This window comes from Erinaceus europaeus, chromosome 23 (genome assembly GCF_950295315.1).
Source record: "Erinaceus europaeus chromosome 23, mEriEur2.1, whole genome shotgun sequence".
NCBI lineage: Eukaryota > Metazoa > Chordata > Mammalia > Eulipotyphla > Erinaceidae > Erinaceus > Erinaceus europaeus.
In genome coordinates, this window is record NC_080184.1 from 703,293 (window position 1) to 717,072 (window position 13,780).

The window sequence follows — 13,780 nt, forward strand, 5'->3', positions numbered from 1 at the left end:
CTTCTTGCATTCAAGTCAGTGAGATGGGCGAGCGGCTTTTTTCTCCATCCAGCCACGCAGCTGAGGCGTGTGGCGCGCCCACACCAATGAGGGGACCAGGGCTTCACACCTGGCCCGCGCGGCTGCGGGGTGAGCCCGGGGCCGCAGCTCTTGGGTCCAGTGCTCTGGCCACTGCACCAGCTCCGCGCCTTTTCATGTTGCTTGTTCCCCAAACTGACACAGAAACCGAGAGGCAAGGAGGACACAGAATGGAAGGGCCCAGCGGTGGCGCACCTGGCTGAGCGCTCACATGACAGTGCACAAGGGCCTGGGTTCAAGCCCCTGGTCCCCACCTGCAGGGAGACAGCTTCACAAGTAGTGAAGCCGGGCTGCGGGATTCTTGGCTCGTGCCTGCTCCCGCTCCCTGCCTTCCCTTTCCCTCCCAGCCCCCGGCTGTCTCTATCCAGTAATTCAGAGAGAAAGAGACACCACTCGTGAAGCGTCCCCCTTCAGTTGGGAGCCGGGGGCCTGAACCCGGGCCACTTGTCTGGCCAGGCAGGCATCCCACCCAGTGAGCTTGGACCCCTTACTACTGAGAGGGAGCAGAACCAGGGCCTCAGCGCCCCCCGGACAGCTTCGAACCCCTGGTCGAGAAACAGCACCGGAGGTAGTAGCAAGAGACACGACACTTTTATACAAAAAACAGGTTTTGCTTACAAAACAGATGCAAAAGAAGCTTCAGGACAAAGAAAAACAAAAAACAGAAGAGACACCCTCTACTTTTCCTCCTAAGTTAAAAAAAAAATTCATCGCTAACATCTTTTATCGTTATTTTTCTTCTTTTCTTAAAAAAAATAGTTTGTGTAGGCACAGGTAGCTAGCTAGCTGGTGGCTCCCGGGGGCTGGGGGGGGGCGACCCCACCTCCCCCGCCTGTGGCGCCCCCATCTCACGCGATCCATCATCCGTAGTTAAGGCACGTTTGCCGTTGTGGACAAAGTGTTTCTTTCTCACTCTTCTCGGGGTCTGCTTACAAAAAAAAGGGGGGTGGGGGCCCTGGGCTTTGGAGCCAGTCTGGGGTCGGAAGGGGGACGCGGGCACCCACGGGGCCGGGGAGGTGGGGGCTTCACAGGTGCCCCGGAGGGTTGTGGGCATCCCCCAAGCCTGGGTGGGGGGCCGACAGCACCATCTGGGGGTCCCCCACCACGCCGGACACCTTTTCTTCCTCGCGGCGTTTCAGGCAGGCGGCTTTGGGGTTCAGGTTCCGCTCTGCGGGGAGAGGGGGCGCTGTGGGGAGCCCGGCAGCAGAGTCCCGGGGCAAAGGGCAGGCGGGCGGGCAGGGGAGGTCAGGGGCTCAGGACAGTCTGTCTGGGTGGCCTCCAGGTGCCGAGTATCTGGGAGTCTGGGGGCAACCCAGGAGGTCAAGGAGCATCCCGGGGGAGGGCGGTGCTGGGGGAGGGGGGAGGGGCATCCTGGGGGAGGGGCATCCTGGGGGAGGGGCATCCTGGGGGAGAGGCATCCTGGGGGAGGGGCACCCTGGGGGAGGAGCGTGCTGGGGGAGGGGCATCTTGGGGGAGGAGCGTGCTGGGGGAGAGGCATCCTGGGGGAGGGGCGTGCTGGGGGAGAGGCATCCTGGGGGAGGGGCACCCTGGGGGAGGGGCATCCTGGGGGAGAGGCATCCTGGGGGAGGGGCGTGCTGGGGGAGGGGCATCCTGGGGGAGGAGCGTGCTGGGGGAGAGGCATCCTGGGGGAGGGGCGTGCTGGGGGAGAGGCATCCTGGAGGAGGGGCACCCTGGGGGAGGGGCATCCTGGGGGAGGGGCGTGCTGGGGGAGAGGCATCCTGGGGGAGGGGCGTGCTGGGGGAGAGGCATCCTGGGGGAGGGGCATCCTGGGGGAGGGGCACCCTGGGGGAGGGGCATCCTGGGGGAGGGGCACCCTGGGGGAGGAGTGTGCTGGGGGAGGGGCGTGCTGGGGGAGGGGCACCCTGGGGGAGGGCAGCCCTGAGGGGCGCGGGCCTGGAGGCAGAGGCTGAGGCCGCAGGCGGTCGGAGGGAGGGCGGCCTACCTCGCACCTGCTGCTCCAGGCCCAGGATGACCTGCACGGCCTGCTGCAGGATCAGCAGCTTGGTCTGCGCCTTGTCCGACTTGAGGTGCAGCTGGCACATGCGGCCCAGCTCCCGGAAGGCCTCGTTGATGTCGCGCACGCGCACGCGCTCCCGGGCGTTGTTGGCCATGCGGCGCTCCCGGTCCCGCACGTCCTTCTCCTCGGGGCCCGGTGCCTCGTCCGTGCTGAGGGCAGGGGAGGGGCAGGTATAGGGCGGGACAGGTGAGGGGCGGGACAGGTGAGGGGCGGGACAGGTGGGGGCGGTACAGGTGGGGTCGGGACAGGTGAGGGGCGGGACAGGTGAGGGGCGGGACAGGTGGGGTCGGGACAGGTGAGGGGCGGGACAGGTGAGGGGCGGGACAGGTGAGGGGCGGGGCAGGTGAGGGCCGGGACAGGTGAGGGCAGGGCAGGGCCGGGCTCACAGGAGCCCAGCTTGCGGGAGGAAGGAAGGTCCTGTGGGTCTGACTGGGACAGGACTCCGGGACCCGGCACAAGGAGTGGGGCCGAGGGGGGGGGGGGGGAGGCTGTGGGTGGGTGGAGGTTCGGGGGTCGCAGGGGGCCCAGGTGCCATGGTGGCGTGGCAGGTATCAGGCGGGGTTCCGGGGGCGCACCTGCTTCGGGGCCGCGCCTTCAGGCCCCTGCGCTCCTCGTCCGAGGGGTCGGCCCCCAGGTTCTCCTCATCCTCTTTCTCCTCCCGCTTGATGTCACCCGGGGGCCCCAGTCCTGCAAGGGGCGGGTCAGGGGTCAGGGTCCCTGGGTCCGGGTGAGTGGGGGGCAGAGCAGACCGAGCCCGGGAGCGGGGTGCCTCCTCACTCCTCATCATGAACAGACGGGACACAGGGAAACGGAGAGGGAGCAGGGGACCAGGAGGGACAGAGCCCCGCAGCCCTGCCTCACCACTCCCGAAGCTCCCCCACCCCAGGGCTCGAACCCGGGTCCCTGTTATACGCTCATTTCGTGGTGCATGCAGCCCCGCACCCTCTTGCTCCTGGGTCGAAGGAGCCGTCTGGGGCGAGAACAGGGTGTCCCTCTGGCCCGTGACGTCCGGGCTGCAATCCAGAACCCAGACGCCCAGCCTGAGGCCCCAGGTTCCAGCCCCGGCGTCAGCCTGCCTGAGGGAGGCTCTGCCCCTTTCCCCCGCAGCCTCCTCAGGACGGGGCGACCGCTGGCCAGACAGACACACAGGCCCCGAGGGCCACGGGAGCACGGGAGCGCAGTCGCGGCCCCAGGCCGTCACCCACAGCCAAGTGGGCTCCAAGTCCCGACGTCTGGGACCCCAGGGGTCCTGCCCGGGGCTGCTGCTCAGCTGGGGCTCTGCCCCCCGAGTGGGGCGGGTGCGGGGCCCAGGTCCGGGGGTCACTCACGGCCGTAGGCGTCGGGAGGCAGTGCGCTAGGGGGGTGCAGCTGCCCGTCCCCCCCCGACAGGCCGGCGCCCAGCAACCCGGGGGCGTCGGCAGAGGAGCCCACGGCGTGGCTGCGGAGAACGTGGATGGCCTCCTCCAGGCGGTCCTCCAGCTTGCTCTGGGGGCAGGGAGCACGGAAGGGCGTCACGAGGCCACCCCTTCCCCACCGCTGGGGCGCTCAGAGATGGGGAGACAGAAGGGCCAGACACACATCCTGCCCCCGCCCCGTCTGGGGTCCCCCGCTCACCAGGCCGTGCAGCCCCCCCTCGTAGCTAGGAGATAAGGCACCAGGGGCTCCTGCTCGAGGCCACTGGGAGGTCCCTGGGGGCGACAGCGGGGAGGTGGGGGAGGCCACAGAGGATTGGCAACCCTCCACTTCCACGCTGGACCCCGATAGTGGGAACAGAAGGGCCCCCTGGCACCCCAGCCCCCTCCTCCGGGAAGCCCTCCGGCCCGGCCCCCCACGCACCTGGCAGGCCGTGCGGGGACCCCACGGGAGGGGAGGGGCTGGACGAGAAGTTACTGCTGGAGTGGTCGGGGGGGTAGATCTGGGGGGACCGGGGGGTCAGTGCCGGCTGAGGGCACCCTCTCCCCTCACCCCCACCCCCCACGTCCCTGCCTCACCGAGGCCAGAGCCTTGCCAAGGGCGTCCCCGGAGCTGCTGGCCGCGCCCCCGCGGACACCTGTGGGGGGGGTCAGCGTCCCGAGTGGGGGGCGGGGGGCCTGCTGGGGCGGGGCAGGGGCATCCCGGGGCGGGGGGGGGGGGGAGCCGGCTTCCCACCAGGAGGAGGGGTCTGGGAAGGGGGCCGCACCCAGGGGCCCGCCGGGATGGGGGCCGGGGGAGGTGGGGGCCGGGGGCCGTACCCAGGAGCCCGTCGGGCCCGCTGACGGGGGGCGTGTGTGCGAGGTTGGCGTAGGCGCTGGGGGGGAAGGCGGCCGCGGGGAGGGGCCCGCTCACCTCGTAGGCCTGCGGGACAGGGGTGGGAGTCGGACAGAAGTCGGGTGGGGGCTGGGTAGGGGTGGGGGTGAGAGGTAGGGCTGGGGGTCAAGGCGTCCGATAATGGAAGGGGTCAGATGGAGGGAGGGGGTCAGATGGGGGAGGGGAACAGATGGGGGAGGGGTCAGATGGGGGAGGCGTCAGAGGAGGTGGGGATGAGAGGGCATCACCGGGGTGCCCCCACCCTCTGCCCCCGCAGGGCACCCCCCTCACCACGTGCTCGTGCTGGTGCAGGCTGGGGAAGCTGCCCCCCGTGGGGGCCCCAGGTGCAAGGTGCAGCGGCGAGGACCCCTCCCCCAGCATGGGTCCGAAGCCCGCCTGACCCGGGGGGCTCCAGAGCTCGGCCGAGGGGTGCAGGCTGCCGTCTGCGGAGAAGGGGGGGCGTCAGAATCGGGAGGGGCCCTTCACCTGTCCCCCCCGGGCCCCCCCTTACCTGCCACGTAGAAGGGGGCGGGGTAGGCACTGCTGGGGGGCTTGGTGGAGGGGTAGGCGGCGTCCCTGCCGAAGTCCTGGCCTAAGCTGGGAGGGTATACCTAGGGGCAGACAGGAGGCTGGGCCGCCCCTCCTCCCTCCCCCAGACCCACCTGTCCTGGTTCCATCGCCAACCCCTGGGGTCACCCGCCTGGCCTAGGTGGAGGGGGTGAGCTGGGGGAGGCCACACGGGCAGAGAGCCCCTCAGTGGTGAATTCTAGGGGTGCAGCTCAGCTCTGCCCCCCTTTCTCTGGCTGTCTTTGGGGTGCCTAGGCCCTGGGAGTGGGGTCTCCTGTCCACAACTCACGGAGGAGGGGAGACCGGGAGGAACCTTCCGAACCTTCTTGGGCTGTGGGTCTGTCAGGAGAGAGGGGGGGATCCTGGGGGTCCAGCCAGGGTGACCAAGGGGGTGGGGGGGAGGGGGATCAGCAGAGTCCCTGGGGGCCCACAGGCCACTTTCCCATTCAGGTGGAGACAGACAGACAGACAGACAGACAGAGTGGGAGCTTCCCCCAGCGCCCCCGAGCCTCCCATGTGGTGCTGGGGCCGGACCCAGCAGGAGCCCCCACTCACCAAGACCGCCATCTGCAGCTCTGCGTCGGGGCTGTCCGGGGAAGGAGGCGAAGTACTGGGCCCTCCCATTCACACCAGAGGAGGGGGACAGGGACCCCGGGGTGCTCAGGCCCAGCTCACCTGGCAGGAAGCCAGCCTGGGGCGGGGAGCAGAGGTTGGGGTGGGGGCGTCACAGGGACAGACCGGTCTCCCAGCACAGCAGCCGCAGCCCCGGGGCACCTGACCTCACCTGAGCCAGGCCGCCGCCAGCCCCACCGCCAGGATCTCTCCCGAAGCCGGGGTACCCCCGCTCGCCGGCCTTGCCTGCGGGGAGCGGGCCACAGGGGCCTCAGTTTCCCCGCTGCAGCTGAGGTCAGTGCCAGTGTGAACAGCGGCCAAATGGGGGGGGGGGTCTTTGGGCACAAGCCAGGATTCGGGCAGCCCCCCACCCCCACCCCGCCTAACTTCAGAGGTTCCTTTCTCATGGAGGTTAAAGGTCAGCAGAGGGCAGAGAGGTCACAGCCCTGGAGTTTCCCCCAGTGCTGTGCTGAGTCTCATGTGCCAGGGCTCCAACCCAGGCACCTGATCAGCTTGAATAAGCACCTCTGGCACAGCCCCCGAAGCCCAGAGCAGAGGCTGAAGGAGGCAGCTTCCTTTCTTCTGGGGCTGAGGGTTGGGGAAGGGCCCCAGGGTCCAGACACCCCCACCCGCTGTCCCCATCCCCTGGTCCAGGGACAGGCCTGGCACCCCTGGGAACAGCCCGGAGGTGGGGGTGGAGGGGGCGGGCAGGAGGGAGGGGCCACCACCTCCAGGAGGCCCCAGGAGCTTGCACAAGTCCAGTGTGGAAGAGGGGCCCCTGGAGTGCGGGCTGCAGGAGAGGACCCCCAAGAGGCCGACCCTCTCACCTGCGATCGCGCTGCCCAGGAACGTGGGGGCGGGGAGCCCACCCTGGGCTTCTCCCCCGAAGGGGGCGCCGTCACCATAGGCCTGTGGAGGGAGGCTCGGGTCAGGGTGGCTCAGACCCCCACTGCGCCGCCCCGCCCCGCCCCGCCCCGCCCCGCCCGGGGGTCCCCTCACCCGGCCGCCATGGAAGGAGGAAGAGCTGTTCTGGTCGCTGGGGTCCCAGGAGCCCGGGGGGGAGCGGTCCTCCAGGCCTGCAAGGCAGGAAGTCAGGGCCAGCCCCCCCCAGCACCCGGCGGCACCAGCGCATCCCGGGCCCGAGGCTCCAACTGCCCGGCTGCCACGACAAGTCCTAGGCGCCTGCCAGCGTGCGGCCACCACTCCCGCCTGGCAGGGCCTCCCCCACCCCACCCCCCGCACGCAATGGGGTTCCGGGGTTCTCGTGAGGGCATCGGAGGGCAGGGTTGGGGGCACAGGGCCGGCTCTGGGGTGGGGCGGCCTTATCTGCCCCCAGCAGAAGCCTCCAGGGCCGGCAGCCACCCCCAGCTGTGAGGTGTCCCCCCCCCCAGGACCTCGCCTGGCTCCTGCCTCCTCCGAAGGATGGGGGTGACCCCCACTTGGTGGCTGGGAGCCCCCAACACCCTCCAGCTGCAGTTAATTGCTGCCTGATTTGCAAAACTGTGCATATTAACCACCATCCTATGAATATTCATACATCGCCCTTAGTTTTTGTATTCCCAGCCAGGAATTTCCAAGGTGAATCTGGTGGGGGTGGGGGGCTGGGTCCTGTGGGGTGCTCCCGGGGTCCCTGGAAGTCCCAAACCCCATCTGACACCCCAAATGAAGGGCAGCGGTGGGCAGAGTGGGCCTGTCCCCCCAGACCCAAGGGGCACCCTACTTGGCACTGCCCCTGCCCTCCATCAGCCTGGTGCACACCCACTGGGCGGCACCCCAAGACCGCTCATGCGCTGGTGCAGCTTGGGGCTCCGGACAAACGCACTGGGCGGGCGGTGGCGCCCCCTGGTTGAGCGCACGGATTACGCCGCGCAAACACTGGGCTCCAGCCCCTGGCCCCCACCTGCAGGGGGAAGTCGTGAAGAGGGGCTGTGGGTGTCTCTCTCCTTCTCTCCCCACCCCTTCTTAATTTCTCTGACTCTAATAACTGAAATTGCATTTTGCGGAAAGAGCACACAATGGTTCAGCAAAGAGACTCTCCTGCCTGAGGCTCCAGCGTCCCCAGATTCAGTCCCCCGCACCACCACCAGCCAGAGCCGAGCGGGGCTCTGCAGACAGAAACCGCGTGTGTTCACACATGTGCATTCTAACAAGACACACAGACACAGACACAGAGACACAGACAGCGCGTGGCAAAGCACTCCCTGAGCTCTGGCTGCCGGCCGGCGGTGCTGGGGTCTGAACCCAGGGACGCTGGGGCCTCAGGCAGGACGGTCTGTTTGCCGAGCCGCTGTGCTGTCCCCCTCACCCTATTTCTCTCTTTTTGACAACTTAACCATTCTATTTTAATGAGGGGTCGATAAGTAGAGCCCAGAGCCCTGCTCTGCTCTGGCTCGTGATGGTGCTGGGGCTTGAACCCCGGGCCTCAGAATCTCAGGCAGGAGAGTCTGTCTGCAGAGCCCCTGTGCTGTCCTCCCCCCCCCCCCCCAGTCAGGGAGACAAGAAGCCCAGGAGGCAGAGAAGCGAAAAGGACACAATGTCTGTTCATCTGGATACAAAGTGTCCAGGGGCCGGGCACAGACACAATGTGTCTCCTCCCAGCCACCTCACTCTGCACTTCCAGCTCTGCCAAGGCAAGACCCCTGGCCCCGGGTTCAATTCCCCGCGCAGCCCAGAGGCAGAGCTGAGCAGAGTGCTGGTCTGTGTCTCTCCTTCACGAAAACCAAGCAAGTGGACGCTGGAGCTTCAGGCAGGAGTCCGCAGGACCAGGGCCTGCCCTACCCCGCAAACACTAGTCACCTAGATCGCCCTTATTTCCTCCTGAGTACAAAGCTGAGAGAGGGACAGACAGACACACCCCGCAGCCCTGCTTCACCACTCTCCCCCCTGCAGGTGGGGGCCAGGGGCTTGAACCCGGGTCCTTACACACTGGGATGTGTGCGCTAACCACTGCACCACCTCCTGGCCCCCCAAATAATTTTTAAGCAAACTTTCATTTATTAGCTAGATAGCGAGGAGGGTGGTCCGGGAGGTGGTGCAGTGGATAGAGCACTGGACTCTCAACCACGAGGTCCCGAGTTCAATCCCCGGCAGCACGTGTACCAGAGTGATGGCGGGTTCTCTCCTATCTTTCTCATGAATAAAGTCTTTAAAAGAGAGAGAGATGGGGGGGGGGAAGGAAAGAAACCAAGAATGGCAGGGGGAGGAGAGCCAAGGTGCGGGCACCATGCCACAGTGACCCGTCAAAGTCTGGGCTGCCCAGCCCAACAGCCTCGTGCCCCCCCCTTGCCCCCCGACTGGGGTTCGAGCCAGTGTGAGGGGAGGGGCTTCCCCAGCCTAACTAGTGCTCTGTAGACCAGAGTCTCAGCCCTGTACCTCCCGCAGCCCCCTCCCCACAGACCCCGGCTGCAGGGACGTGGTCTGGGCAGCCCCCTCAAAACTTCACCATGGGGAGTCGGGCAGTGGAACAGCGGGTTAAGCGCAGGTGGCGCAAAGCACAAGGACCGGCAGAAGGATCCCGGTTCGAACCCCGGCTCCCCACCTGCAGGGGAGTTGCTTCCCAGGCAGTGAAGCAGGTCTGCAGGTGTCTGTCTGTCTCTCCCCCTCTCTGTCTTCCCCTCCTCTCTCCATTTCTCTCTGTCCTATCCAACAACAACGACAACAACAATAACTACAACAGTAAAACAACAAGGGTAACGAAAGGGAATAAATAAAATAAATACTTAAAAATAAAATAAAAAAACTTCACCATGTCCTCACCGGCTCTGAGGGCGAGACGCCCCAGCCCCACTAATCAAGGGGGACCCCTCAGGGATCTAGAGGGGCCTTCCCCAGACCTGTGAAGGCAGAGCTCTCCTACCCTGACCGGCTGCCGGCCTTCAGAGTGGATGCCTGCCCCGTGAAGTGCCACCTTCGGGGTGGGGAAGCGGCAGCCTCTGCCCAGCTCCGGGGGCTGTTTCTGGGGTGCCGGGGGGAGGTCGGGGTATTTCCACACCCCAGGGGAGGGCCGGTCAGCCCTGTGGTCACTTCCCCCAGGGCGTCGAGGAAGGCCCTACTACTGCTAGTCGGAGCCCCACCGCCATGCCTCCGCCCCGGGGGAGACCCGCCTGCTTCTGCTCCCCGACTCCCATCAGAGTCCACTGCCCCTCACCCAGGAAGACCAGACCCCCAAAGGCAGGCCGGTCCACACACAGCACCCCCCCCCCCGGCAGCCCCTTCCTGCTGGCCAGAGCATAGACCGACATGCCCAGGGCCCCGTGGCTCCCCACCTGGGGGGCAAGGGGCAAGGCTGACACCCCCGGGGTTCACACCCTCCCGCCCCCACCCCGCCCCGGGGGTCCTGCCCCAAGGAGCAGCTGATGAGCTGGGGCCCCCCCAAGGGGACGGAGCTGTGGCCCAGCTAGTGCCCAGACCCTCAGGCCCAGCTGCAGGGACAGGTCGGGCAGACCCGCCCTCCCCGCGGTCCTACCTGAGCTTCCGAACTGGGGGGCCGGCCGGCCCTTGCTGTTGGGCACAGGCAGCGGGAACATCTGGGGACGAGGAGGGAGGGTGGGGGTGAGGGCACGGCCCCGGGACCCCAGCCCCACATCAGGGAAGCACAAGGCAGAGTCCTGGGGCCACACGGGCAGCTGGGGGTCCTGTGTCTGCAGGGGCCACCTGGGCCATGTTCAGAGTCTAGGGACCAGGAACAGGGACGTGGCAGGGCCTGGCCTGAGGCTCCGAGGTCCCGGGTTCAGTGCTCAGCGCCACAGTCAGCCGCAGCTCAGCTTTAAACATGTTTTTGAAAGTACCTTGGCAGAAACGATACAAACTTCTAAAACTACAAGTTCCAGCTTTTAAAAGTGAAGCAGAGAAGGCAGGAGCAGACAGCGTGATGGTTCTGCAAAGAGACTCTCGTGCCTGAGGCACCAAAGTCCCAGGTTCAACTCCCCCCACACCACCATAAGGCAGAACTGAGCAGTGCTCTGGTTTAAAAAAAAAAAAAAAATTGAAAAAAAAGAAAAAAGAAATAGCAATAAAAAAATGTGAAGCGCAGAGAGGGGGAGGGAAGAGGGAGGGAAGGAGAGCGACAGGGAGGACAGCACTGAAGGCTCCTTCAGCGCAGGGGAAGCCGGGCTCGAACCCGGGTCAACACAGGGCCGGCCAGGCCCTGCCCAGGTGAGGCACTGCACAGGCTTTCCGCATTTACTTGCTGATCTGACCAAGCCCAGCCCAGCTCCGGCCTGCAGGCTGCTGGGGGATCTCTTTAAATGAGAAAGGGGAGAAAGGGGGGGCAGAGCGTGGTTAAGCGCACAGCCTACAGCGCACAAGGCCCTGGGTTCAAGCCCCCAGTCCCCACCTGCAGGGGGGAAGCTTCACCAGTGGTGGAGCAGGGCTGCAGGGGTCTCACCTCTGTCCTTCTCTCCCTTTTTCTCAACTTATCTCTACCCCACAGCAGAGACTTTAAAATAGAAATACAAACTATCCAAAACTAAGGTACTCTGGGAATCTCTCTCTCTCCACCTTCTCTGTTAGCAAGTAAAATCTAAATAAGCAAAAAAAGCTTAGTTGAGAAGTGACTTCCAGGGAAGCCGCTCACCAGTGGAGTAGGACCTGCTGGCTAGGCCCCGGGTTCTAGCCCCTCTGCCCCTCCTCAGGCCTTCCCTGAGCTGCCTCCTGATAGCCCCCCACCCACCACCACCCCCCCCCAGGGGCTCACTGTGGGGCAGCAGGCAGGCCCTCACGTCTCCCCGACAGCCAGGCTGGGGGCACCACCGGAGGGGCCCAGGAAGTGGGGGAAACTGAGGCAGGAGCGGGAGCTCAGCTGGGGGACTGGACTCTCTGGGGTCCTGAGTGACTCTCCCCACCAGTGCCCCCGCAGGCCACCCCCAGCTTGGGGTCCACACGCCTTGGGGAGGGGGCGCCCTGTCCTTCCAAACAGCTTTCCCCTGGCATGACCTCCTGCACACAAGCCAGGAAGCTCTTACAGCTGGGTGGGCAGGGCCCAGCTCAGCCCTGGCAGGCACCACACGGGAGACACCCGGGAACCAGGGAAAGCTCTGATGATGCTCTTGTCTCTCTCCGAATATAAAAATCAGTGCAGGCTAGGCCCCCAGCCCCAGGGACAACACAGATGAGAACATCAAGCCCACGCCGGGCAGGCAGGGAGGACGAGTGGACACTGGTGGTGCTGCAACCCCGGGGGCCTGGCCAAGACCTGCCTCAGTCTCCCCTCGGGGCTGGGTCTGGGCGCGCAGGCGCCACCCGACGCAGCCCGTTCCAGCCCAGTGGTCCAAGACGAGGCCGTTTGACAAAAAAAAAAAAAAAAAAAGGTGAAAGGCTCGGCCGGGAAGCAAAAATAAAACGGGGTTCAAAACACGGTCTGGCCCTTCGGGGGGGGGGACACCCCAAGTCCCGAGGGCCATGCGGACACAGGCCCTGTTTCAGGCTCGTATTTTCACAAGGTCCAAACTGAAAGTGCCCCCTGCCCCCACCCCCAGGGAATGCAGAGAAGGCTTCCTGGAGGCGGCAGCAGAAGCCAGGGAACGCCCCGCGTCTGGGGTTCTGGGGTGACCTTTCCTGCCCCCAGCCCTGGATCCCCCCACCCTGACCTGGGCCCTGGAGACCCCCCAACCCAGTCCCCGGCCCTGGAGACCCCCAACCCTGACCCTAGAGACCCCCCCACCCTGACCCTGACCCTGGAGACCCCCCCCAGCCCAGTCCCCGGCCCTGGAGACCCCCCCACCCTGACCCTGGGCCCTAGAGACCCCCCCCACCCTGACCCTGACCCTGGAGACCCCCGACCCTGCCCCTGCTCTGGAGACCCCCCGACCCTGCCCCTGCCCTGGAGACCCCCGACCCTGCCCCTGTCCTGGAGACCCCCGACCCTGCCCCTGCCCTGGAGACCCCCGACCCTGCCCCTGCTCTGGAGACCCCCCGACCCTGCCCCTGCCCTGGAGACCCCCGACCCTGCCCCTGTCCTGGAGACCCCCGACCCTGCCCCTGCCCTGGAGACCCCCGACCCTGCCCCTGCCCTGGAGACCCCCGACCCTGCCCTGCCCTGGAGACCCCCGACCCTGCCCCTGCCCTGGAGACCCCCGACCCTGCCCCTGCCCTGGAGACCCCCGACCCTGCCCCTGCTCTGGAGACCCCCGACCCTGCCCCTGCCCTGGAGACCCCCGACCCTGCCCTGGAGACGCCCCCGGCCCGGGCCTCACCGCGCTGAAGTCCAGCAGGTCGCTCAGCTCCTTGTCCGAGCCCGCGGCCGCCATCCTCTGCGGCGGGTCCATGCGGGGCGGGCGGCGGCAGCGGCGGCGGCGGCCCTCAGGCTGCACGGCCCTGGGGGACACGGGGTGAGTCCCGGGCCCGGCGCCCCCGGCCACGGCCGCCCCCAGACCGAGTGAAACGAAGTCACCGCCGCGGCCCCGCCACCCGCGCCCCGCGCCCCGCGCCGAGCGGCCGTGAGGGACCCTCCGCCGCTGCAGCGCCGGCGAAACTGACTTCTTTTTTTTTTGGAGGGAGGAGGAGCGGGAGCCCGAAACCGCTCTTTTTGCTTTCTTTTCTTTTTTCGGGGAGGGAGGGCAGTGGCAGGAGTTGAAACCGATTTTCGGGCCGATGGGAGGTGGGGGTGGGGCCGAGACGCAACTTTTGCGGGGTGGGGGCGGGGGCGCCCCGGAGGACTTGGCAAGGAGGGGCCCTTCCCCTCTGCCCTGCCCCCCAAATCCCCAAAACTCAGAGAGCCCAGAAACCGCAAGTCGCCGCCGGCCCCGCACACAACGGCGCCCCGAGCTCGGGGGTCGGGCGGGGGGCGCCCTGCAGGCCGCGCGCGGAGCGGCTCAAACTTCCGCGAAGTCCCGGGACACGGGCCCCCCGGGCCCCCCGGGCCCCCCGGACCCCCGGGACGCCCAGGACCCACGGGCCTGCACGGCGCCGCCCCCGCGGGGCAAAGCCGGAGAACAATGCGGCCGGGCCCCGCACGCCCCCCGCCCCGCGGCGCCCCGCTCCGGCCCGGCCGCAACCCGCCCTCGCCGGCCCGCCGGAACCCCCTCGGGCCCCCCTCGCGCCCCGGGCGGCGGCGCCGGTACCTGCTCGGCCCGCGGCGCCGGGGGCGGCGGCATGCACGGGCCCCCCCCCCGGACAAAGGGGCGCTGGCGGGGCCCCCCGAGGGGGCGCGGGGGCCGAGACGCCGAGGCCCCCGGCCGCCTGCCCGCCCGCCCTCCCCGC

The 13,780-nt window shown here is 67.3% G+C and overlaps 1 protein-coding gene across 2 annotated transcripts; it reads right to left on the reverse strand.

The window, feature by feature from the left end:
• Nucleotides 1-647: 647 nt before the first annotated feature.
• Nucleotides 648-13,780, reverse strand: TCF3 (transcription factor 3). 2 transcript variants are annotated; one of them, XM_060181996.1, is made up of 18 exons: nt 13,642-13,780; nt 12,775-12,895; nt 10,047-10,107; nt 6,581-6,657; nt 6,409-6,490; nt 5,754-5,827; nt 5,525-5,660; nt 5,259-5,308; nt 4,914-5,013; nt 4,694-4,845; nt 4,348-4,450; nt 4,108-4,166; nt 3,953-4,031; nt 3,731-3,804; nt 3,445-3,601; nt 2,692-2,803; nt 2,042-2,265; nt 648-1,246 (listed from the first exon to the last, which is right to left on the reverse strand). In XM_060181996.1, the coding sequence occupies exons 2-18, from the start codon at nt 12,844-12,846 to the stop codon at nt 1,104-1,106; spliced, it is 1,755 nt and encodes a 584-aa protein (XP_060037979.1). In that variant the 5' UTR covers nt 12,847-12,895; nt 13,642-13,780; the 3' UTR covers nt 648-1,103. The 2 variants fall into 2 exon arrangements, with proteins under 2 accessions (XP_060037979.1, XP_060037980.1); XM_060181997.1 differs by lacking the exons at nt 3,953-4,031; nt 4,108-4,166.